General features: G+C 40.7%; 1 protein-coding gene across 1 annotated transcript in view; it reads left to right on the forward strand.

The window, feature by feature from the left end:
- The window catches only part of VPS41 (VPS41 subunit of HOPS complex), a 281,951-nt gene extending 269,972 nt beyond the window's left edge, over window positions 1-11,979 (forward strand). Inside the window, exons 28-29 of the mRNA XM_066272129.1 lie at window positions 10,623-10,702; window positions 11,252-11,979. Coding sequence (XP_066128226.1) covers window positions 10,623-10,702; window positions 11,252-11,332 — 161 coding nt within the window. The 3' untranslated portion in view covers window positions 11,333-11,979. The remainder of the gene's footprint in view (window positions 1-10,622; window positions 10,703-11,251) is intronic.
- Window positions 11,980-25,010: the final 13,031 nt, after the last annotated feature.

Consider the following 25,010-nt stretch of genomic DNA (forward strand, 5'->3'; position numbering starts at 1 on the left):
GGTAAACCACACAAATAAATGGAGACTAAAAAGCATGTTATTAAATAACCAGTGAATCAAAGAAGAAATCAAATACGTATTCAAAAACTGCCTTGACACAAATGAAAATAACTCTTCCAAATTTATAAGATGTAACAAAAACTCATCTAAGTGGATATTCATACCCATATAGGACTACCTTGAGAAACAAGAAAAATTCCAAATAAACAGTCTAACTCTATACTTATGGGAACTGAGGGATGGGCAGAGAACAAACAAAACCCAAAGTAAACAGTAGGAGGAAATAATTCAGAAAGGAGTGGAAATCAATGAAACAGAAATTGAAGAAAAAGAAAAACTCACTGAAACTAAGAGTTGGTTCTTTGAAAAGATAAATCATATTAACCTCTAGTCAAACTCATCAAGAATAAAGGAGAAAGAGTCTAAATAAAACATAAATGAAAGAGAAGTTAATAACTGACACCACAGAAAGACAAAGTGTCATTAAACAGTACTTTGAGCAAATATATGCCAATAAATGTGACACGCAGTGGATAAATTCCTTCCAGGACTGTACCAGAAAGAAATAGAAAATCTAAACAGACTGATTACTAGCAATGAAATTGGAGAAGTAATCAAAAATCTCCCATCAAATAAAAGTCTAGGACCAGATTACTTCACAGGGGAATTCTCCCACACCTTTAAAGAAGAATTAATACCTATCCTTTTAAAACTATTTTAAAAATTAAAGTGAAAGAAACATTTCTGACCACATTTTATAAAGCCAGTGTTACCCAAATGCCAAATTCAGACAGACATTACAAATAAAATTGTAGGCCTATATCCTTGATGAATATAGATGTAGGAATTCTCAACAAAATATTAATAAACCAGTCTGAATTATACATTAGGAGGATTATACACCATGACCAAGTAAGATTTATTCCAGGGATGCAAGGAGGCTTTAATATTTGTAAATCAATCAACAGGCTACATCACATTAACAAAATGAAGGATAGAAATCCCTAAAGACTCCATCAAGAAACTATTAGAATTAATAAATGAATTCAGCAAAATTTCAGGATACAAAAATTAGTATACAGAAATTAGTTCGGTTTCTATAACCAATAATGAAAATTAGGAGAAAGAAAATACTCCTATTTACAATTATATCAAAAAGCATAAGACATCCTCCTCTCTCACCCGGCCTGGGGTCTTGGCTCAGCAGACCAAAGAAGTAAACATTGTGGAGAGACACTGACATATTTGAAGAGAAATGGGAACGTAAACAGCAATGAAAGAGTGACTTTCTATATAAAGGATCCCTTGATGTCATTCGGGGTCAGTACAAATCACACTGGGACTTGGAAGAGGAGATTCTTTATGCAAAGAAAGTTGTAAACAGGCATGGTGGCTGTCTCATAAGTATCTAAGGGGCTGAAGCTTCAAGGCCCTCTTTCCTTCTACTGATCCTTGCTGATGTCTGAACATCAGACGCTTGAAAAGTTCATCCCACTGAGCAAGGTTATTCAGGACCCAGTCTAAGCTGAACCTAGGCTGCGCTGGCCGCTCGTCTGAACTAGAGAAGAGAGCGAGAGAAAGATAGGAGAGAGAGAAGCAGAAAGCATCAAATCCTTACCAGTTTAATTGGTATAAACAAGAATTAAGTTGGAGCGGCAAGATGGTGATAGAGTAGATGGACGTACCAACTTCCACCTCCCAGAACCAAAGTGGATTACAACTTAATTTTAAGAACCATCATCTGGAAAAACCAACTTTGGGCTAAACCAAGAGCAATCTATAACCAAGGATCACTGAAGAAGCCACACTGAGAGTGGTAGGAAAAGCGGAAACGCAGAGAGGGCTGCCCAGCTCCTGGAGCAAACAGCAGCCCAGAGAGACTCATGTAGCAGGAAGTGAGTTTAGCGGAGAGGGGAGGGTCCTGAGCCCCAGGAACAAAGCCCCAGCCTGCAGCCCCAGAGCCTAGAAGAGGTGTATGGACAGTTTTTAGCTGCAAAACAAGTCAAGATACTGTTTTTGAGAAAGAGACAGATTTCTCAGACCCAGGATTCATCTTGAAGGTACCACACAGAAAACCTCTCTTACAACCACTCACCTGGGGCTCCAGGGGTTGGGGAGAGAAGAGAGGACCAGAGCAGTGGGAATAAAATGTAATCTAGGAGACTCAGGGAGAAACACTTTGAGGGACAGCCACCCTAACCCCTGGGCTCAGTCACTCCCCAAATCAGAAGCGAATATTTCACCTGGAAACAGCAATACCAGCAAAGGGAAGCAGGACACCAGCCAAACAAGCTCTCCCGTGGCACTGATAGCAGAGTCGCTTAGAACAAAGGAGCTTTTGGGAATACAGTACGGAGTGTCACAGTCTGAGCTGCAGCGCCCCACCCACACAGCTGAGGGCTCACAAAAGGGCAGGCAGCAGTGGGACGCGGAAGCGTGGTTAGGTCAGCAAGGATAGATGCCGGCCAGCCACAACTGAGGCCCGGTTGTGAGCTCAGTCTTGCCCGGTGGGCAGAGGAGACGTACGAAAGTGGTCAGGCCCAGGTGCAGCCTGCCTGTGGGGGAGGGTCGGGAACCCCAGAAGGGGCAAAGACCCACTGCTGAGCAAGGCCTGTGGAGCCAAGGCTTGCAACAAGTGGACTCCTCCTGAAGGGGCGGGGCAAAAGCCCAGAAATAGAGAACTGCAGCTGAGCAAAGATGCTCACCCCTGCCTGCTGCGCTGAGGCTTGTGGCTGGGGCGTGGCACATAACCTGACCCATGGGGGCAGGTCAAAGACCGAGGCCAAGGAGGCTTATAGAACTGGGTACGTGATCACAGCCCCTCCCATGGAGAAGAAGCAGAAACTGCAGAAACAGCCCCCGTGGGCTGGCACCAGCAACACCCATACTTGAATGCCCTAGGCAGCAGTGGAGGAAGGGGTGGCAGGCCTGCAGACAGACCATACCTAGGGAACACAGAGGCCACACCTATTGGACTCCAGTGGCCAAAACCTTCTTATACACAGACAAAATGAGAAGGCAGAGAAATGCAACAAAAATGGATCCAGAAAAGGACCTGAATGAGTCAGATATAACCAAGTTACTGGATACAGAGCTTAAAATAACAATTGTTAGGATGCTCAAAGCTCTTAGAACAATAATAGATGGTCATTAAGAACACCTAAATAAAGAGATAGCAAATATAAAAAAGGACATTGAAATAATAAAAAAGAATCAGTCAGAAATGACAAATACAATATCAGAAATGAAGACCACAATGGAAGGAATTAAAAGCAGGATGGATGAAGCTGAGGATTGAATCAGCAAGTTAGAGGAAAAGATAAATGAAAGCATGGAAGCAGAGCAGAAAAAAGAAAAAAGACTCAAAGAGTCTGAGGAAACAACTTGAAGAGAAATAACAATCACATCATAGGGGTTCCTGAAGAAGAAGAGAAAGAACAAGGGATAGAGACTTTGTTCAGTCATATCATAGCTGAAAACTTTCTTAAATTACTGCAAGAAAAAGTCTAACAAGTTCAAGAAGCACAGAGAACTCCATTTAAGAGAAACCCAAAAAAATCAACACCAAGACACATCATAATTAAAATACCAAAGCTAAGTGATAAAGAGAAAATATTAAGAGCTGTAGAGAAAAAAAAGGCTATCACCTACAAAGGAGCCCCCATAAGGATGACATCCAACTTCTCAACAGAAACACGAGGCCAGAAGGGAATGGCAAGAGATATTCAAAATAATGCAGAGCAAGAACCTACAACCAATACTACTTTATTCAGCAAGGCTATCGTTTAAAATTGAAGGAGAAATAAAAAGCTTCCCAGACAAAAAAAACCTCAAGGAATTCACTACAACCAAACCAATGCTGCAGGAAATACTAAGGGGCCTGTTGTTAACAGATTAAAAGGGAAAAAGAATATAGCAAAAGAGGAATACAGCTTTAAAGAATAAAATGGCAATAAACAACTACATATCAATAATAACCTTAAATGTAAATGGATTAAATGATCTGATCAAAAGACATAGGGTAGCTGTGTGGATAAGAAAACAGGACCCAGCCTGACCAGGCGGTGGCGCAGTGGATAGAATGTCGGACTAAGATGCCGAGGACCCAGGTTCGAGACCCTGAGGTCGCCACCTTCAGCACAGGCTCATCTGCCTTGAGCAAAAAAAAAAAAAAAGCTCCAGCTTAGACCAGCTTAGACCCAAGGTCGCTGGCTCGAGCAAGGGGTTACTTGGTCTGCTGAAGGCCCGTGGTCAAGGCACATATGAGAAAGCAATCAATGAACAACTAAGGTGTCGCAACAAAAAATTGATGATTGATGCCTCTCATCTTTCTCCGTTCCTGTCTGTCTGTCCCTATCTATCCCTCTCTCTGACTCAATCTCTGTCTCTATAAAAAAAAAAAGAAAAAGAAAAAGAAAACAAGACCCATACATATGCTGTCTACAAAAGACACGTTACAACAAAAGATGTATATAGACTGAAGGTAAAAGGATGGAAAAAAAAATATTTCATGCAAATGCAAATGAAAAAAAGCTGGGGTATCAATACTTATATCAAAGTGGACTTTAAAACAAAGGCTATAGTAAGAGATAAAGAAGGTCAGTACGTAACGATAAAGGGAGCAATCCAACAGGAAGATATAACCATTATAAATATCTATGCACCTAATATAAGAGCACCTAAATATATAAAGCAGACTTTGATGGATATAAAGGGCAAGATAAACAGCAATACTATAATAGTAGGAGATTTCAATACCCAACTAACATCACTAGACATATCCTCAAGAAAGAAAATTAACAAAGAAACAGCAGACTTAAAGGACACACTAGATCAACTGGATTTAATAGATATCTTCAGAACCTTTCACGCCAAAGCAGAAGAATATACACCCTTTTCAAGTGCTCATGGTACACTCTCTAGGATAGACTGCATGTTAGGGCACAAAAGCAGTCTCAACAAATTTAAGAAGATTGAAATCATATCAAGTATTTTCTCTGATCACAATGGCATGAAACTAAAAATCAACCATGACAGAAAAACTGAAAAATATTCAAATACTTGGAAACTAAATAGCATGTTATTAAATAATGAATGGGTTATCAATGAGATCAAAGAAGAAATTTAAAAATTCCTAGAAACGAATGATATTGAGCATACATCAACTCAAAATTTATGGGACACAGCAAAAGCAGTCCTGAGAGGGAAGTTCATAGCATTACAGGCATACCTTAAGAAGCTAGAAAAAGCTCAAATGAACACTTGACCCTGAATCTAAAAGAACTAGAAAAAGAACAGCAAGTAAAGCCTAGAGATAGTAGAAGGAAGGAAATAATAAAGATCAGAGTGGAAATAAATGACATAGAGGCTAAAGAAACAATACAGAGGATCAATGAAACCAGGAGCTGGTTCGTTGAAAAAGTAAACAAGATTGATGAACCTTTAACCAGACTCGCCAAGAAAAAATGGGAGAGAACTCAAATAAATAAAATTATAAATGAGAATGGAGAAGTAACAACTGATACAACAGAAATACAAAATATTGTAAGAAAATACTATGAAGAACTGTACACCAAAAAACTAGACAACCTCGATGAAATGGACAAATTCCTTGAAACATATAATCTTCCAAAAATTAACCTAGAAGAATCAGAAAACCTAAACACACAGATTACAACAAATGAGATCGAAACAGTTATCAGAGAACTCCCAACAAAAGAAGTCCTGTGCCTGATGGCTTCACAAGTGAATTCTACTAAATATTCAAAGAAGAACTAACTCCTATCCTTCTCAAGCTATTTCAAAAAATTCAAGAGGAAGGAAGACTTCCAAGCTCCTTTTATGAGGCGAGTATAATTCTGATTCCAAAATCAGGCAAAGATAACACAAAGAAAGAAAATTATAGGCCAATATTCCTGATGAATTTAGATGCTAAAATCCTCAACAAAATATTAGCAAACTAGATCCAGCAATATATGAAAAAAATCATACACCATGATCATGTGCGATTTATTCTGGGGAGGCAGGGCTGGTACAATATTCACAAATCAATCAATGTGATTCATCACATAAACAAAAGGAAGGAGAATAACCACATGATAATTTCAATAGATGCAGAAAAAGCATTAGATAAAATCCAGCACCCATTCATGATCAAAACTCTCAGCAAAGTGGGAATACAGGGAATGTTTCTCAACATATTAAAGGCCATCTATGACAAACCCACAGCCAACATCCTACTCAATGGGCAAAAATTAAAAGCAATCCCCTTAAGATCAGGAACAAGGTAAGGGTGCTCCCTTTCACCACTCTTATTTAACATAGTCCTGGAAGTCCTAGCCACAGCAATCAAACGAGAAGAAGAAATAAAAGGCATCCAAATTGGAAAAGAAGAAGTAAAACTGTCATTATTTGCAGATGATATGATATTGTATATAGAAAACCCTAAAGTCTCAATCAAAAAACTACTGGACCTGATAAATGAATTCAGCAAAGTGGCAGGATATAAAATCAATACTCAAAAATCAGAGGCATTTTTATACGCCAACAATGAACTGTCAGAAAGAGAAATTAAGGAAACAATCCCCTTAACTATTGCAACCAACAAAATAAAGTACCTAGGTTTAAATTTAACCAAGGAGATTAAAGACTTGTACTTGGAAAATTATAAAACATTGATAAATGAAATCAAGGAAGATACAAACAAGTGGAAGTATATGCTGTGCTCATGATTAGGAAGAATAAATATCATTAAAATGTCTATATTACCCAAAGCAACTTATAAATTCAATGCAATACCAATTAAAATACCAATGACATACTACAAAGGTATAGAACACATATTCCAAAACTTTATATGGAACCAAAAGAGAACACGAATAGCCTCAGCAATCTTGAAAAGGAAGAATAAAGTGAGAGGTATCACACTTCTGGATATTAAGTTATACTACAAGGCCATTCTACTCAAAACAGTCTGGTACTGCCTGACCTGTGATGGCGCAGTGGGTAAAGTGTCGACCTGGAAATGTTGAGGTCACCGGTTCGAAACCCTGGGCTTGCCTGGTCAAGGCACATATGGGAGTTGATGCTTCCAGCTCCTCCCCCCTTCTCTCTCTCTATGTCTTCTCTCTCTCTCTCTCTCTCTCTCTCTCTCTCTCTCTCTCCCCCCTCCTCTCTAAAGTGAATAAATAAAAAAAATTAAAACAAAACAACAAAAAAAATTATTAAAAAAAAAGCCTGGTACTGGCATAAGAACAGGCATATAGATCAATGGAACAGAACAGAGAATCCAGAAATAACCCCACACCTTTATGGACAATTGATACTTGCCATGGAGGTAAGAGCTTACAATGTGAGTAAAGACAGCCTCTTTAACAAATGGTGTTGGGAAAATTAGACATCTACCTACAAAAAAATGAAACTATAACACCAACTTACACCATTCACAACAATAAACTCAAAATGGATAAAAGACTTAAATGTAAGCCGTGAAACCATAAGCATCTTAGAAGAAAACATAGGCAGTAAGCTCTCCAACATCTCTCGCAACAATATATTTGCTGATTTATCTCCATGGGCAAGTGAAATAAAAGACAGGATAAACAAATGAGACTTTATCAAACGAAAATTCTTTTGCACAGCTAAAGACAATAAGAACAGAATAAAAAGACAAACTACACAATGGGAGAACATATTCGACAATACGTCTGAAAGGAGTTAATAACCAAAATTTATAAAAAAACTTGTAATACTCAACACCAGGAAGACAAACAATCCAGTCAAAAAATGGGCAAAAGAAATGAATAGACACTAGATACCTCTCCAAAGAAGACATACAGATGGCCAATAGACATATGAAAAAATGCTCAACATCACTAATCATTGAAGAAATGCATATTAAAACCACAATGAGATATTATCTCACACCAGTCAGAATGGCGCTCATCAACAAAACAACACAGAATAAGTGCTGGCGAGGATGTGGAGGAAAGGGAACCCTCCTGCACTGCTGGTGGGAATGCAGACTGGTGCAGCCACTATGGAAAACAGTATGGAGAGTCCTCAATAATTAATAATTGAACTGCCTTTTGACCCAGCTATCCCACTTTTAGGAATATACCCCAGGAACACCATAGCACTGTTTCAAAAGGAGAAATGCACCCCTGTGTTTGTGGCAGCAATATTCACAATAGCGAAGATCTGGAAACAGCCCTAGTCTCCGTCAGTGGACAAGTGGATTAAAAAGCTTTGGTATATATATACTATGGAATACTACTCAGCCATAAGAAATGATGACATCGATCATTTACAACAACATGGATGGACTTTGATAACATTATACTGAGTCAAATAAGTAAATCAGAAAAAACTAAGAACTATATGAATCCATACATAGATGGGACATAAAAATGAGACTCAGAGACATGGACAAGAGTGTGGGGGTTATGAGGGTTGGGGGAGGGGAGTGGCACACAGAAAACCAGATAGAAGGTGACGGAAGATAATTTGACTTTGGGTGACGAATATGCAGCATAATCAAATGTCAAACTGGAGATGTTTCCTCTGGTCATATGTACCCTGATTTATCAATGTTACCCCATTAAAATTAATATAAAACAAACAAAAAACAACAAAAAAAACCCATAAAATACCCAGCAATAAAATTGATCAAAAAGGAGAAAGACATGTACTGAGCAAACTATAAGATAAAAGAAAGAAATTGAAAAGGATACAAATAAATGGAAGGATATACTATAGTCATGGGTTGAAAAGATTAATATTGTTAAAGTGTCCTTAGTGCCTTAAGTGACAGATAGATGCATTACAATCCTTATTAAAATACTAATATCTTTCTTCTCGGAATTAGGGCAATTAGTCCTAAAAGGTAAGTGGAACCAGAGAAGATCTCAAATAGCCAAAGAAGCCTTGAAAGAGAAATAATGAAAGATGACTGCTTCCCAATTTCAGACTTTCCAAAACTACAAATATCAAAATAGTGTGGTACTAACATAAAAATAGATACATAGATCAGTGGAAAAAATGGAGAGCCCAGCCTGATGAGTGGTGGCACAGTGGGTAGTGTCAGCCTGTGATGCTGAGGTCTCAGGTTTGTAACTTTGAGGTCACCAGCTTGAGCGTGAGTTCATCTAGCTTTGTACACTGGCTCACCAACTTGAGGCAGGGTCATTGGCTTGAGCGTGGAATCATAGACATGGTCTATGATTTGACCATGGTCGCTGACTTGAGCCCAAGGTTGCTAGCTTAAGAAAGGGGTCACTGGCTCGGCTGGAGCCCTTTGGTTGAAGCATGTATGAGAAGCAATCAACAACTAAAGTGATACAAGTATAAGTTGATGCTTCCCATCTGTCTCCCTGCCTGCCTATCTGTCTCACAAAAAGATGGGGTAGGGGGCAGAAATTAACTCTTCCTTATACAATCAACTAATTTACAACAAAGGGAAACAAAATGTATAATAGGGTAAAGACAGTCTCTTAAGTGGTGTTGGAAAAACTGGACAGATACCTGCAAAAAAATGAAATTGGACTACTTTCTAAATTGGACAGTCTACAAAAAGAAACTGCAAATAGATTAAAGACTTAAGTTTAAGACCTGAAACCATAAAAATCCTAGTTAACAATATATTTTGGAATGTGTCTCCTCTAGCAAGGGCAACAAAAGGAAGAATTAACAAATGGGACTACATCAAACTGAAAAGTTTTGAAACCACCAGCAGAATAAAAAGACAGCCTACTGAATGGAAGAAAATACTTACAAATGATATATCCACTAAGGGGTTAATATCTAAAATATAAAAGCAACTTTTATAACTTTACACCAAGGAAACCAAACAATCTGATTAATAAATGGGCAGAGGACCTGAGTAGACACTTCTCCCAACAGGACATACAGATAGGCACAGCAATATGAAAAGATGCACAACATCACTAATCATCTGGGAAATGCAAATTAGAATACAATGAAATATCACCTCACACCTGTCAGAATGATTATCATCAGTAAATCAACAAAGTGTTAGCAAGGATGTGAAGAAAAGGGAACCCTCCTGCACTGTTGGTGGGAATGCAAACTGGTGCAGCCACTGTGGAAACAGTGTGAAGTTGCCTTAAAAAAATGAAAATAGTACAATACTACCAGCTGGTCCAGCAACTTCTATATCCAAAGAAACCCAAAACACTAATTTGAAAAGATATATGCATCCCTGTGTTCATTGCAGCATTATTTATAATAGCTAAGATAATGGAAGCTGCCTAGATATCCATCAGTAGGATAAAGAAGATGTGGTGTATACAGTGGAACTGCTCGGTGATTTAAAAAAAAAAAAGAATGAAATCTTGCCATTTGTGACAACATGGATGGACCTGAGGGATATTACGCTAAGTGAAGTAAGTCAGAAAGAGGAAAATACCATATAATTTCACTTATATGTGGAATCTTTAAAAAAAAAAAAGGATAAGTAAAACAGACAGATCTAATAGGGAGAAAAGACTGATGATTGCCAAAGGGGTGGGGACTAGAGGGTAGGAAAAAAGGAAGATTGTTTTTGAAGTTTCTGATCTGCTTGTTGCATTGAGTCCTTCTCTCTTCCCATCCCTCAACCCCAGATGCGGCTAAGCCCTTCAGTGTGGTGGTCTTCCACTGCCGGCATATGTTCCACAGGGAGTGTCTGCCAGTGCCCAGCATGGTGAGTTCGGAGCGAGGCCTCCTCAGCTAAAGAGAAATTGACGCCATCACAGGGATGTGCTCAGAATTGTAACCTGTCATCTTATGACCCTGTGGCTTCTCAAAATGATAATACAGTTTTATGTCACATAAGAAAAATTAATTCATCTAATTTTCAAATTAAAACTGTTTAATATAGTATTCTAAATAATTTAAAATCATATTTAAGTGAATTTGTTCAGATAAAATTGATAACTGCTGAGCTATAGAAACATCAGATACATTGAGAACTATTTTATGTTTTGTACAACTTTCTCAACCTGATTTCTGTATCATGACCTACTACTTTTTAGTGTCGTGTTCCTCCATGTCACATTCCACTTGTTTTGCTGTGAAGTGTCCTTTGAATAGCAGGTGCTCTAGATAGAATCCTATATGAACCAACAGTAATCTCCAGGAAAGGGAACAGCATTTCATAGTGTCCCCAGTCCCGACTGGTGCTCCCACAGTGTTTCTGAATTTGGAAGTTGGAAGAGAAGACATTTTCAATCTGTGTTTTCATTCCTTTTAGAGCTCTTCTGCACAGTTCTGCAGCATCTGCAGTGCCAAGCGCCGGGGACCGGGAGGGGCCGTTTTGGAGATGAAGAAGTAGCTCCACGCTATTGTCCAGTCTCCTCACTGCTCTCTGAAGATGGCTTTGCAACAACAGAGGCATCTGTTGATACCAGTGCTGTTAGAGTTTTGTATGTGTCTATATAATGCTCAAAAAGACTTTTTCATCTTCACCTGTCTACTAGAGTTTGCTCTTTGCTGTTGATACAGATGTTAGGTTTTTCCCTATCCATGCCTTGAAGTATTTGGGTTTGCGGTCAATATTTCATCATTTATTTGTTAGGCTCACTCTTCATTTAGGAATGGAAACTTGAGTGTGAGAATTAGAAATGAATTTTTAAGTGCCAGTAAAATTGTTCATCCATAAAGTGGGCAGTCCCAGCTGGCTGAGCATCGCCACTGGCTGGCTGGCCAGCCTTCCTCATTGGACCTGTTCTGTGTCCTTGGCAATTCTGGCGTTATGGGTTTGACTCTCTCTATGTCATCAACTGGTTACCTTCTTAATATGTGTTAAATGAAATATTGTGCAGATTGTCACTTATTCGTTACGTCTGAGTGACACGAGGAGTCTGACGTCATGCGATTTCATGTTGACTAATTACATGTTCTTTTTGTCCTCATGACTAGCAATGTCACCCTGGCAGGCACTCAGTGTTCGTTGATTGAATAAATGTTAGCTCTGCTCATGTGAAAGACTCGCTTTTTTTTTTGTTTTTATTTATTCATTTTAGAGAGGTGAGGGGGAGAGAGAGAGAGAGAAGGACAGGGGGAAGAGTAGGAAGCATCAACTCCCATATGCACCTTGACTGAGCAAGCCCAGGGTTTCGAACCGGCCACCTTAGCATTTCAGGTCACTGCTTTACCCAGTGCACCACCAGAGGTCAGGCTGAAAGACTTACTTTCAGTGGTCTGAACAGCTTTAGGCAACAATTCTGACACCCTCGGAAGGAAGAGACTTTCAGCTCTTAGTGTAAGGGCTGTAGTTAGGTTTTGTCAGCAGGGAGCAAATGAGTAATGCTGGGGACTCTGAAGGCTTCTCAGGAGAAAGGGGATTGTGTGGTGCCAGAGAGTGGGTGTCAGGAAGGGTTTTTCCGCTGCAGCCTCTTCTGCTCTTGTAGAAACAGAGCACAGGGTAGAGGGAGGGAATTCAAAGTTGGGACAGTGTTCTGGTTAGTGGCTTCACCTGTCCTGGGATATACTGCCGTCCTCCCATGGGCGTAAAAAATTAAAAACAACTCACTGCCCCACCCCTCTTAGTCCCATGAACAGAGTAGCGCAGCTCTCTGCTTCTGTCTTTTAGGGGAGAAGGCAGGATGCTAACGAGTGCTGAGCATGGATGGGCCCTGAAATTGGTGCAGGCTCCCCCCAGCAACATCTCAGTCAATTCCCATGGTACCGAAGATGAGGATATTATATCCTCAATGTACTGATGAGGAAACTTAACGGGAGAGCTGTTACCACAGTGGCAGAGATGATTGCCTGACTTCAAAACACAGGGGTCGGCTTTAGGAGGTCAGAGGCCCATTCAGAGGAAATGCACAGTATACCTCTCTGCATTGGAGTGAAAAAGAATGTCAGCTGGTAGACAATAGACTCTACCAGTATTCTTAAATATTTAGAACTGGGAGTCCTTTGTTATTGAATGTGACCCTCAGTCCTCTTGGTATTTCCTTATTGCAAGACTGGTGGTCTTTTTTGCTAAAAGATAGTTTTCACTCTTGTTTTTGTTTTAACTAGAAAAACCTTTCCTTCACAAAAGCAAACAAACAAACAACCCTCTGAAGTAAGTCCAGTTTAAGTCAGAACTAAAAAGCCAGGCCATTCCACTTGTGTTTGAAAAGACGAGCATAGTTGCGAGATACTGTTTCGTATTCTCTCCTTAAAGAAAGCCATTCTCCGAATGTGAAACAGCCAAGTTCAGAGTTGTTTTGTGGTAGCAGTTTTATTTTGCTTTTGTTTTTAGGCAAAAGTATTTCATACTTGTTTCAGTATGTTTATCTTCGAGAATTTTTAAGTTCTCAATAACTATTTAATCGAGTTATAGTGTTGAACGCTATTTTTCAACATTATAATGACAAACATTTGTGAGCAATTGCTAGGTCTCAGGCACTGCCACAAGCACTCGGCGTACGATATTTCTTCACCCCCCAATGCCGTGCGATAGGCGTCATTGTCACCCTCCAGACAAGGAGACCGGACCACGTGCAGCACGTCTGCTGCCACCGCCCCACCACACAGTTGCCCTCAGACCATGGTGCTAACTAACCCTGCACATTTGATCCAGTGGTTTGAAAGTGCTTATTTCACGCATTTTGGGGAGTGTATAGAAAAGAAAATCCACTCTGTTAGCTGAAAGGGATTCTACTTAAGTAATTTCTTCCCAGTTTTTCTGCCTCCCGTGCCCACACTTCTCTGATTTTATTATGCACCCAGCCTTCCACATGGCTATTCCTTCCAGACTGATCCAGTCACGTCCCCAAGTACTTCACAATTCACAGAGCTAAACATCTCTACTGATGAATTCTTCCCATGTCTTCATTTCCTCTCTTCACTTCGTCAACAGAAAGCCCCCCAGCCTTCAGAGTCCAGCTCAGCGCCTGCCCGCCTGTCGCCATGTCTCTCACACACGCTGCCTCCCCGCAGACTGTAGTAATTTGCATTCCAACATCCTGGTACTATGGCACACCCATGACAGCTATTTTTGATGTATTATCCTATATACATGTCTTATCCCCTCTCAAATTTTTCTTCAGAGGAAAGAAACCTGTTGGAATCTCCGAAGGCATGCCACAGAAAGGGTACTCATTACAGTGCCCCTAATGAGCCGACAGGCCCCCCCTTCTCCCTCTTGGTGTGGGGTTCTTTCCTCAGGAAGGAGTGTTGGGAATCCTGTGTCAGGAAGAGAGGAAGAGTGGAGAGAGCGCTGCTAGCTCGGGCAGCTCTGTGATGTCTCTCTCTGGATGCCTGAAGGGCACCTGGGTATGTTCACCATCCTCACTTCCCTTCTGTGCTGTGGCTTTCTAAAAGTGAACTTTCCTATTTGCTATCAAAGTCACGTTGGCAAGGTCCTTAGCTCAGGCATTGTACACGCCTGAATAGGTCATATAACCATAGGTCAATGTATTCAAATGAGTCAAACTAAAGCATTTTTTCCAAAATTAATCTAGCTCTTTTCACCAGTTATTCCAAATAGCCTCAGTTCCATTTTGCTTTGATGTTGTCACATCAGTGACATATTTTCAAAATTTGTCAACTCTTTGACTAGAATGATCATATAATTTATAATCCCAACCAGGGAAACCACTCCAAGCCAACTGGACCATCCCCAGCCACCTAAGAATTATGTCACCCTCTATATCTATCCTTATAACAGTTCAGTAGTCCTTATAACAGAAGAAAATGTTACTTAAAGCCAAAATGACAACAGGTTTTGCCTTCTACGGAAAATTGTGTAAGTCCCGCCAGTGAAAAAAATGAACACACTGCTCACTTCCACCCATAAGGATGGGTGGGGCCATAGAGATAGAGGCTGAAAGGGGAGAGAGGAAACACTGAAATTCAAAACCTCTTCAAATTCCTTGCTGCAAAACAGAGCATACTATTAACTCCTTACATAATGAAAGTTGGCCTAGAGGTCTGTCAGACCCAAGTTCCTCTGCTTCCTGAAGTGAGGGGGATTTAGAGGTATGGTGTTAGGGACTATGGAGACCAAGCAACCTGGAAGATCAAGAACTTTGAGAAAGGAAACATTAGTATTCAGAAAGTCTCGTATAGGAACAATTTTATCTCTGAGGAGACTAGGGAAAACATATAAGCTGTGCAACAGCCAAGACCCTGAGGCGCAGTGAGCAGTACAGGGCTGGAGCTGACGGGGAACAGGAATGAGACCCACACTGACCACAAGGATGCAGAAACCCCGAAATCTGCTGAAGTGTTGGGAGAAGGTTGGTCTTCCCAAAGGAGAAGGGATAAAGGACTTGAAACAATTTTGTATAAATGTCCCCGGAAAGACTGGGTAACCTCTGATACATTAGCAGTGGTTAGCAAATTCATCAGTCAACAGAGCCAAATATCAACAGTACAATGATTGAAATTTCTTTTGATAGCCAAATTTTTTAAACTTAAACTATATAGGTAGGTACATTCCTTATCAAGGTAGCGTCCGCACGTGGTATTTTGTGGAAGAGCCACACTGAAGGGGCCACAGAGCCGCATTGGCCTCAGTTTGCCGACCAGGGCATTAGGGCATGTCCATAGTGACAAACTGTGGCTCAGGAGTGCAAATTTAACTTTCAACTTTATAGATAATTTTATTTAAAAACTGTACAGTTTGTCACCAGACTTTTATTCTAATCCTAGTGCGTGCCCGGTTTTTATAGATAGACACGTCTGTGCATTCTGGTTCCTTCAAGACTGGTTTTTACCATGGTGTAAAAAACCATGTATATAGCTGTGTATAGATAGAAGCAGGGTATGCAGGCACACGTGTGCTGAAAGCATTCACAAAGGAGAGAGTCAGGAAGGAAGATTGCCTTGTCATATTAAATAGAGGTGAAATGCAAAATTCTTCAGTTATACTTAAAATGTTATCTGTACAGAATGGGTTAGGAGAGACATGGTTAGTCGTCCAGTGAATAGAGGCCTTTGGTAAAAGGAAAGAACAAAAAAGGAGTGTTTACCTTTGAAATTAGACCTACATTTTAATCCATGCTCTGTCCCTAAGAAATAATTTTGGTAGGTTATTAATATTGCTAATTCTCAGTTGCCTCAAATGTAAAGTGGAATGATAATAATAGCATCTACTTTGGAGATGTTGAGACCATTCAGATGATGCCACTAGTACCAGTACAGGAAAATTAACTAGCATGTAGCAAATGCTTCATAAATATCAGCCTTTGAGATGATCCCTATGATCTCCACCTCACCAGGGCTGGTCTGTGACCAATAGTATAGTATATAGCAGAATTGATGGTGTATTACTTCCACAATTAGGTCATGAAAGACATTGTGACTTGACATCATTTGCTCTGGGTGAAGCCGTGTTGTGAACAGAGTTTACTTAGTGAGGAAGCAAAGCCCCAAAGCTACCAGCATGGGAGGGAGCTTGGGAGTGAGTCCCCAGGGATGCTCTAGTCTTCAGCGTCTGCAGCCCCAGCCAGCTGGCAGCAAACTCGGGAAAGACCCTGAGCAGGAGCCAACCCCCTGAGCCACTCCTGGACTCCTGATTCTCAGAAACTGTGAGATAATAAATGCTTGTTTTGAGTTGCTAAGCATGGGGGGAATTTATTATGCATAACAGGAAATGTTTAGTGACAGGCTGCTTACTGCTCTTGGCCAGAAAGACCTGAAAACTGTGTATCATACTAACTTGCAAAGTTTAGAAGGGTGTCACATAAAAGGGAAAGGTACATTTCTATTGCTTCAGGAGTCCATCTGCTAAGGTTAATCAATGAAAGCTATGGCAAGAACGGTGTAAACTCAATATGAGACTTTCTAATAACCGAGATGTCCAGCAACAGATGAGTGTGCCCTGCAGGGTCACGGCGTGGAGGAGTAGAGCTGGTTCCAGCCAAGGCTGCTGCTGGCTGACCTCAGGGTCGCCCGTTAGAATAGTTGGTCTATAAGTTCCCTTTCAACTCTAAATCCTTCTAGAAACAGAAAGCTTAGTCAGTTCCTCTCAAGCTCTCATTTTTATACCCAGATCCTGTGTTCATGGCCCTGTGTCTGAATACCCGTGTCTTTGGCTAGCTTGTGACTTTGGTGTCACTGCAGGGTCCATTCCCCATCAGCCCCGCAGGCACAACCACTTGTCTTCCCATCTGAACATTTTGTAGCTTTCTTTTATTTTTTGCCAGATGAATGTATATTCTTCAGCTTATAATGGTGCCAGTTCTTACAGAGCTGCCAACCTTTTTTTTTTCTAAGAAGAAATGAGTATGTTTTCACGTGTGTCATGGGCTGTTTCCCCCAAAAATGTATATGTTGAAACCCTATTCTTGAGGACCTCCAAATGTGACTGTATTTGAAGATCGGGCCCTTAAATGGGTGATTAGGGTAAAATACAGGCGCATGGCTGGTCCCTAATCCACAATGACTGGTGTCCTTCTAAGAGGAGGAAATTTGGACACAGACCTGTACATGCACAGAGAGGAAAGACCACGCAGGACATGGAGAAGGTGGCCATTTGTAAGCTAAGAAAAGAAAACCAAACCTCTTCGTGGACTTTCAGCTTCCAGAATTATGAGAAAATACATTTCTATTGTTAAGCCATCCAGTATGTGGTGTTCTGTTACTTGCCCCAAGCACACAAAGACAACGTAGTCCCATAGATGGACATTGTCTCAGCAGCAGGAATGTGCTGCCACTCCCTGCCTACGGGACCACTGCTTGCACTTCTGACAAATACCCCACATGCCACCAAGCCCACTCCCATGCTGGGTCTTTCCCCAAAGCCACGCGTCTCTGCTGTTTCTCTCGGTATTATTTAACTGTGTTCTCTCAGGTTCTTTGGCACCAGCTTCTTCGTCAAGATGTATTGATGAGAGTATAGCAGGAATTTTCTATTTATTTAAAAACAATGTGAAAAGACTCAAGAACATAAATTTCTAAGTTCAAAAATCTACAAGAGGTACTCATGAGCTCAGTAAAATATTCATAGATACTGTGACTGTAATTTGAAGTTCATTCTAACAGGTAACTACTTTAAGATTATTTTTGGCTGCAATAAAAGAATGCTTATGCTAAGATTTAGGTTCAAAATATGTACTTTAACCTTTACAAACATTCAGTAACATGACTGCATGAGTCAAGACTTAGTTGTAAGTGAAAGAAACACTCAGGCTAAGCTTGGGCAATATGGAAAATTTATTGTGAGTCACAGAACCAGAAGGATGATGTACCCGGCCTGCGGGGACTCTGATGAGATAAGGGTTCTATCAGCAAAAGAGACTCTCAGGCAGCCTAAACCCACAAAGTGGACTTCTTGGAGGAGGGGGCACTCACAATCAACTTCCCCTATGCAATTCAGAGAAATGGACTGATGAGCCCAAAAGAATCATGGTTGCCTGGAGGAGTTTTAACATGAAGATGAGCAATTCACCAGAATTTGAGCCAGCACTTTTAGCTGCATTTTCACATATTGCTTCTCAGTTGTGAATAGTGTCAGCTAGAGGGTGTGGGCAGGGACAGGGGCACTCTCCTCTGTGAGGCAGGAGGTCTGACCTCAACCTACTAATAGTGGAGAAGAAAGTGGGGACAAGTAGGAGAGTGGGCATCCCAGTTCCTGCCTATCCTGCAGTGTTCACATCGCTTCCTTTGAGTTGCCTTCCCCAAGTGCCACTCTGCCAGCTGGGGCCTCTCCAAGTACTTCTAGAGTCAGAACTTGCCTCTTCCTTTCTGGGCTCACTCAGCACCTGCACATTTCTCTGCCAGAGCACATCCTAGTATCAGACTGTCCATCTGTAAAGTCAATGGGAATGCTGGAAGGCAAAGACTATGTTTTCTCCATCTGTGTGCCTTAGGCCCTATTTAAAGGGGTTTCCATGCTTTCAAGGCTCAATAAATGTTTTAGACACACTGTTGATGGGCAGGAGCATCTTGAAGAAGACGGTCCCAATGCTAGCTGGGTGTAGCTGACTTTAGATTCCCAGTTAGTCAAAGCTGTACCCTCAGCACATGATTAGAATGTTCCTTCACATTCCTTTATACCTTCCAGGCACATATATTGTTCCATGAAATTGTCACCTTAATTCCATGAGGTAAATGCTGTCATCTTCCCTCTACAAGATAGTGGCTGAGGCTCTGGCGGGTTGGCTCAATGGTAGAGTGTCAACCAGTCGTGTGGAAGTCCCGAGTTCGATTCCCAGCCAGGGCACACAGGAGAAGCACCCATCTGCTTCTCTACCCCTCCCCCTCTCCTTCCTCTCTGTCTCTCTTCCCCTTTTGCAGCCAAGGCTCCATTGGAGCAAAGTTGGCCCAGGTACTGAGGATGGCTCCATGGCCTCCACCTCAGGCGCTAGAATGGCTCCAGTTGCAGCCGGGCAATGCCCCAGATGGGCACAGCATCGCTCCCTGGTGGGCATGCCAGGTGGATCCCCGTCAAGCGCATGCAGGAGTCTGTTTCTCTGCCCCCCCCCACCTCCCACCCTGCTTCTCGGAGTTGGTTGTAAGTGGGTCTCCGTAGCTCCACCACCCCAGCCTCTGCATCATCATGCTATACTTTTTTATTTTTAAATCTCCATCAAGATTTCATCCTGTCAACAGTTATAAAACAAAGAGTAGAAGCTAAAGAGTGTTCTATGCTACAATTCCTAACAAAGTATTTTAAATGCAGTGGGCTCCCAATTTCTATGTGACTTAAATGCTCCCAGAGTGCTGGTGCCACTCTGCTCAGGGGTCCCTCTCTAGTCCTCTTATTGCTAACCAAATGCAGAAGCAGAGCCAGACGGTGGAAGCATGGCTGTGCTTCATGGTCATTCACAAAGCTCATAACACGGGCACTTTCCAAAGGGACACAATTTTGTTTCATGCACAATATGGAAGACCCACCAAGCAACTAAACTGCTTGGCTTTTAGCTGGCTTTCTTCTCTACACCTCAATAGCACCCTCAGTCCTGTCTGAAACATCTTTGATTCCCTGCCAAATAACCTTTAAATGACCCTGTATTCAAGGCTGCACCCTTAGTACATAGTTAGGTACTACTTCAAGATTGGAACATATTGGATTGCACTTTTCTTCCCAAAGTGCCTACAGTTTCTTCTATTTATTTAATATAGAAAAATGACTTTAATAACCCCAGTAGCCTGGTCCTGGCAGTTTCCACAGCTAAGATTTTATGAATATAATTTTTCTTTGTGGCCACAAAAATAATGGAAACTTTATTTTCTCGGTAACAAATGGTGATGTTCCTGAATGGAAAAGACATACTAGCCTCAAGAGACTTAAGCAAAGGTTTTTTTTCCCAGAAATGCATTTAGAGTCCATCTGAGGTACAGCTTTGAAGAGAGAGAGCCCTCTTCTGATACTTCCAGAAATCTCTCTATATTAACTGTGATTGGCCCAAATTGATTCATTCGCTGGATAAGAGTCAGTCCCATCCCAACCACATAGATTGGCGCTGAGAGTGGGGAGAAGGCTCAATATATTTTTAAACCCATATAAACCTCTTTATCCCCCCCAAAAAATACCTCCCCAAGAAATTTCCAGTCTACATCCTTATACACAGGACAGCTCTTTCTATGTCCTGTCCTAGGAGGAGTGTTAAAGTTGAGTGAAAGAGTCCCTACCCTCAAGAAACTGATTAGAGTTTCTCCCAGAGCGAGTAAAGAGAAGCTCCTATGATATATTTCAAACAGGAGATCTAACACAGGGATATAGTAACAAAGAACCTCTGAAGCAGTGATGGTGAACCTTTTTATAAGAACCACCCACTTTTGCAGTGCTGGTCAACCTGGTCCCTCCCGCCCACTAGTGGGCAGTCCAGCTTTCATGGTGGGCGGTAGTGGAGCAACCAACCAGGCCACAATTGGTGTGGCCTGCCAGTTTGCTGTGAGACACCTGCAGGCAGTTCTGGATATGCTGAAGTACTGCAAAGTCGCCCAGTGATGAGGCCGCTGACAGGTGCTGCTGGAGTCTGAAACCAACCAGCCCTCAGTGACTCCAGCTGCTGCCAGCCACCCCATACTGTTGGAGTCAGAAATCGGAAGGTGCTCTCTTCCTCCTGCCATCTGCTCTCCCAGTCATGTTTTCCATTGGCGGAACGTAACTTCCAGCTGGTAAGAGAGCCTAGAAAATGTAGTCTGCAGACTTCCAGCCCCAGCACAATGCAGAAAGGCAGATGCAGGCTGAGGGATGACAGGTCAATAACCAGCACCGTGATGCAAGCTGGTCACTTCAAACCAGGGGACGTATAAAATGCTGTAGGAGCAAATGAGTAAGTCACCTGACCCCGATATGGTCTAAGGCAGTGTTTCCCAACCTTTTTTGTGCCATGCCCCACCTTAACCTTTCTAAAATGTTTATGTCCCCCCCATGTAACATACATAATTTTTAACATTAAAAAATTGATTTGTTCACTTAATAAACATAAATGATAGGTTCTAGGAAGAAATCACTATGAAATTGTTAACAAAACACAGTAAGTAAAATTTCAAAACATATAATGAAAAACAAATTTAAATTCCAAATAATTTTAATACAGATTTTTCTATATTAATTTATTATTTTAATTTAATGTGATCCTTGCGCTTGATGCTTGCTGCACAGAGATTTTATATTAGGTTCCAATTTGGTTAGCTTTAGTCTTAAGTCTCCACGTTGTGTTATATCCAGCCGATTTCTTTTTTTTACCAGTAAATCATTTACAGCACTAAATCTACATTCAGCTAAAAATGAAGATGGAAACGGTAGCAATAGTTTTCTTGCACATTTGGTTGAATTTGGGTATTTGATTTCTGTTTCCTCACAAAGCCATGCCATCGCTCCTTTGATATTAAATAAAGCTTTAACTGACTCATCATTTTGCAGTTCTGCGAGTTCTTCTTGATACTGCATATTTGATATATCAGACAAATCCACTAACATTGGCTGCATCATCCATGTTGGGAAATCAATTTGTTTTAAATCGGAAAATCTTTCTTTTAAATCAGCCGATAGAATATTCAAATGATTGACAATAACAAGTAAAGCGGTATCAGTTACTTCACATTTTTGGAGCCAATGAAACTGTTTAAAGTTTTTGTTGTTAATATGTTTCTGACATAACTCAATATTGGTAATGAAACCAAATATCTTTGCTTTTGCATCGACAAGAGTTTTATTTGTTCCTTGAAGTTGCTTATTTAATATATTTAGTTTTTCAAAGATATCGGCTAAATAACTCACAAATGCTTTACCATCTATTGTTAAGAGATACTTCATTTCAGGTTTGTCGCTTAAAAAATCACTAAGAGTATCAAACAGTTCCATAAATCTTTTCAAACAGTTTCCTTTAGATAGCCATCTTACTTCAGTATGAAGTAGAAGTCTCACATGGTCTTCATTTTTTTGTTTGTTTTGTTTTTTTTGTTTGTTTGTTTGTTTTTGTATTTTTCTGAAGCTGGAAATGCGGAGAGACAGTCAGACAGACTCCCGCATGCGCCTGACCGGGATCCACCCGGCACGCTCACCAGGGGCGATGCTCTGCCCACCAGGAGGCGATGCTCTGCCCCTCCGGGGCGTCGTTCTGCCGTGACCAGAGCCACTCTAGCGCCTGGGGCAGAGGCCAAGGAGCCATCCCCAGGGCCCGGGCCATCTTTGCTCCAATGGAGCCTCGGCTGCGGGAGGGGAAGAGAGAGACAGAGAGGAAGGAGGGGGTGTGGAGAAGCAGATGGGCGCTTCTCCTATGTGCCCTGGCCGAGAATCAAACCTGGGTCCCCTGCACGCCAGGCCGATGCTCTACTGCTGAGCCAACCAGCCAGGGCCCATGGTCTTCATTTTGTTCTTCACAAAATAGCTTGAAAAGACGCTCACATTTGGCACTAGCTTTAATAGCATTAACACACTTTATTACTGTATGTAATACTTCATTCAGAACAGGCGAGATGTTTTTAGCTACCAAGTTTTCCCTATGAATAACACAATGCACAAAAATCATTTCTGGATTCACATCTTTCATCAATTTTAAGCAGCCATTTTTCTTGCCCATCATATTGGGAGCACCATCTTCAGCACAAGATGTTATATTTTTCATTGGTATATCATTGACATCTAAGTAGTTTTTTAGCTTATTATATATATATCTTTGGAGGTAGTGGTGCTTTCTAATCTTTTACAGAAGAACATTTCTTCAGCAAAATGTCCTTTATCAATATAGCTTACATAAGTTATCAATTCTGCCTCACTGTCTCTCAAAGTTGATTCATCCATTTGCAAGGAGAATTTTCTTGTTTTCAGCTTTTCAATAAGTTGTTTTTCAATATCCTCACTCATTTCGTCTATTCTTCTGCTAACAGAATTGTTACTGAGTGGCATAGCTTTTACATCTTTGTCATCTTTTTCAAGAACCGTTTTAAGAAATGCTGATATTGACGGTTTTATTAAATTCTCTCCTATAGTGTGAGTTTCTCCAGTTTTAGCGATGAATAAAGAAATTTGATAACTAGCCTCAAGAACACGATTATTAGTTGAAGTATGAGCAGTAAATAGAGACTTTAATGTTGTTCTTTTTTCAAAATCTTTCTTTAAAGTTTTAAAGTAACTCAAATCCAAATTAATATGAGCACTATATTTCGCCTTCAAATGCGCCTCAAGACAACCTCATTTCATTGATTTGTTGGTCAAGCATTGCTGGCATAAAAGACAAAAAGGAATCTGCTCATCGTGAACAGCGGGTATGAACCCAAATTTTAAATATTCCTCCGAATATTGACGAGTTTTTTTCTTGCTTGCACCACTCATTTTACTATGGGCTATAATAAAAATAAGATCAATTAAAAACTAATATTAAAATATGTGTTAAAATATATTCAGTGTGACATAGAGTAAACGTATACTAAAAATTCATATTTATTTAAATGTATATAACACATTTACTACACTACCACCGCAAATCAAAAGGTATCTATATTTTTTCCACTTGACAAAATTTTCTGGAAAGTTATGCTTCTAAAATTAAAATTGTCGTGCATGCACTATTATAGCCCCAATAATATTTATAAAATATTAGTGCTTTCTAGCCCCGATGCAAGAAGTACTTAATAAAGAGTTTAATATTGATAAAAATAAAATCAAATACTTACCAATTATATCTATACAATATATATATATGTATATTTATTAAATCAACGAGCTTTTACAACAGTTTTGACTGACACTTATTTCAAATTAACACCAACTGAATGATGTGAAACACTACAGAAGTTGCAATGGGCCAATTAGGTGAGAACAACTGCGTTGTTTAGCGAGTTTTTAAAATGTCCCGGGTTCCCCGCGGCAGATGGCAGGCTCCGCGGTGAACCCAGGACAAAGTTTACTTGACGACGCCAATCACCCAGTTTGATATTTTGGTCTCGTCAAACGAAATTATACTTAATAATTATTTACTGCAATTATTTAAGAATTGCATTTTTTGTTAAATTTGGCACCGATATCTAGCATTGCATTTAAATGGCCCGGGGCGAAAGAGTTAAAGTCGTGTTGAGTCCATTTCAAATTGCCCCCCTTAACAATCGAATTGCCCCCCTGTGGGGCCACGCCCCACGTTGGGAAACACTGATTTAGAGGGTGCAGATGGGAATCACTGAAGAGTATTAGGCAGGGAATGACATGAGCAGACTGGAGAGAATGTTTTGACTGATGCAGAGAACTATTTTAGGAGGACCAAACTGGGAGAAATCCCCTGCCCATGGAGTCAGTGCTAACAATACAGGCATGAGACAGGACTTTGTGACTCAGATTTTCCTGGGGTCTATCAGATCCACTTGGGAAAAACTGTGCTCCAACTCAGCCTGGCACTACCAATATTTTGAAGATGTCACCCTTGAGAATATTTATAAATGGAGAATTCAATATATTTAGCAAGAAATATGAGTCTTTATGAACAATTTAAAGACTGACATTGCTCGTGACACAGCATGTTTATCAAAGCCCAGGAAGTAAGGTGGTAGGAAGACAGGCTGTGCGCTGGCTCCTGCTTCCGTCGCAGCACCTCCACACTTCTGCCACTCAGCTGGGCAGTCAG

This window comes from Saccopteryx bilineata, chromosome 4 (assembly GCF_036850765.1).
Source record: "Saccopteryx bilineata isolate mSacBil1 chromosome 4, mSacBil1_pri_phased_curated, whole genome shotgun sequence".
NCBI lineage: Eukaryota > Metazoa > Chordata > Mammalia > Chiroptera > Emballonuridae > Saccopteryx > Saccopteryx bilineata.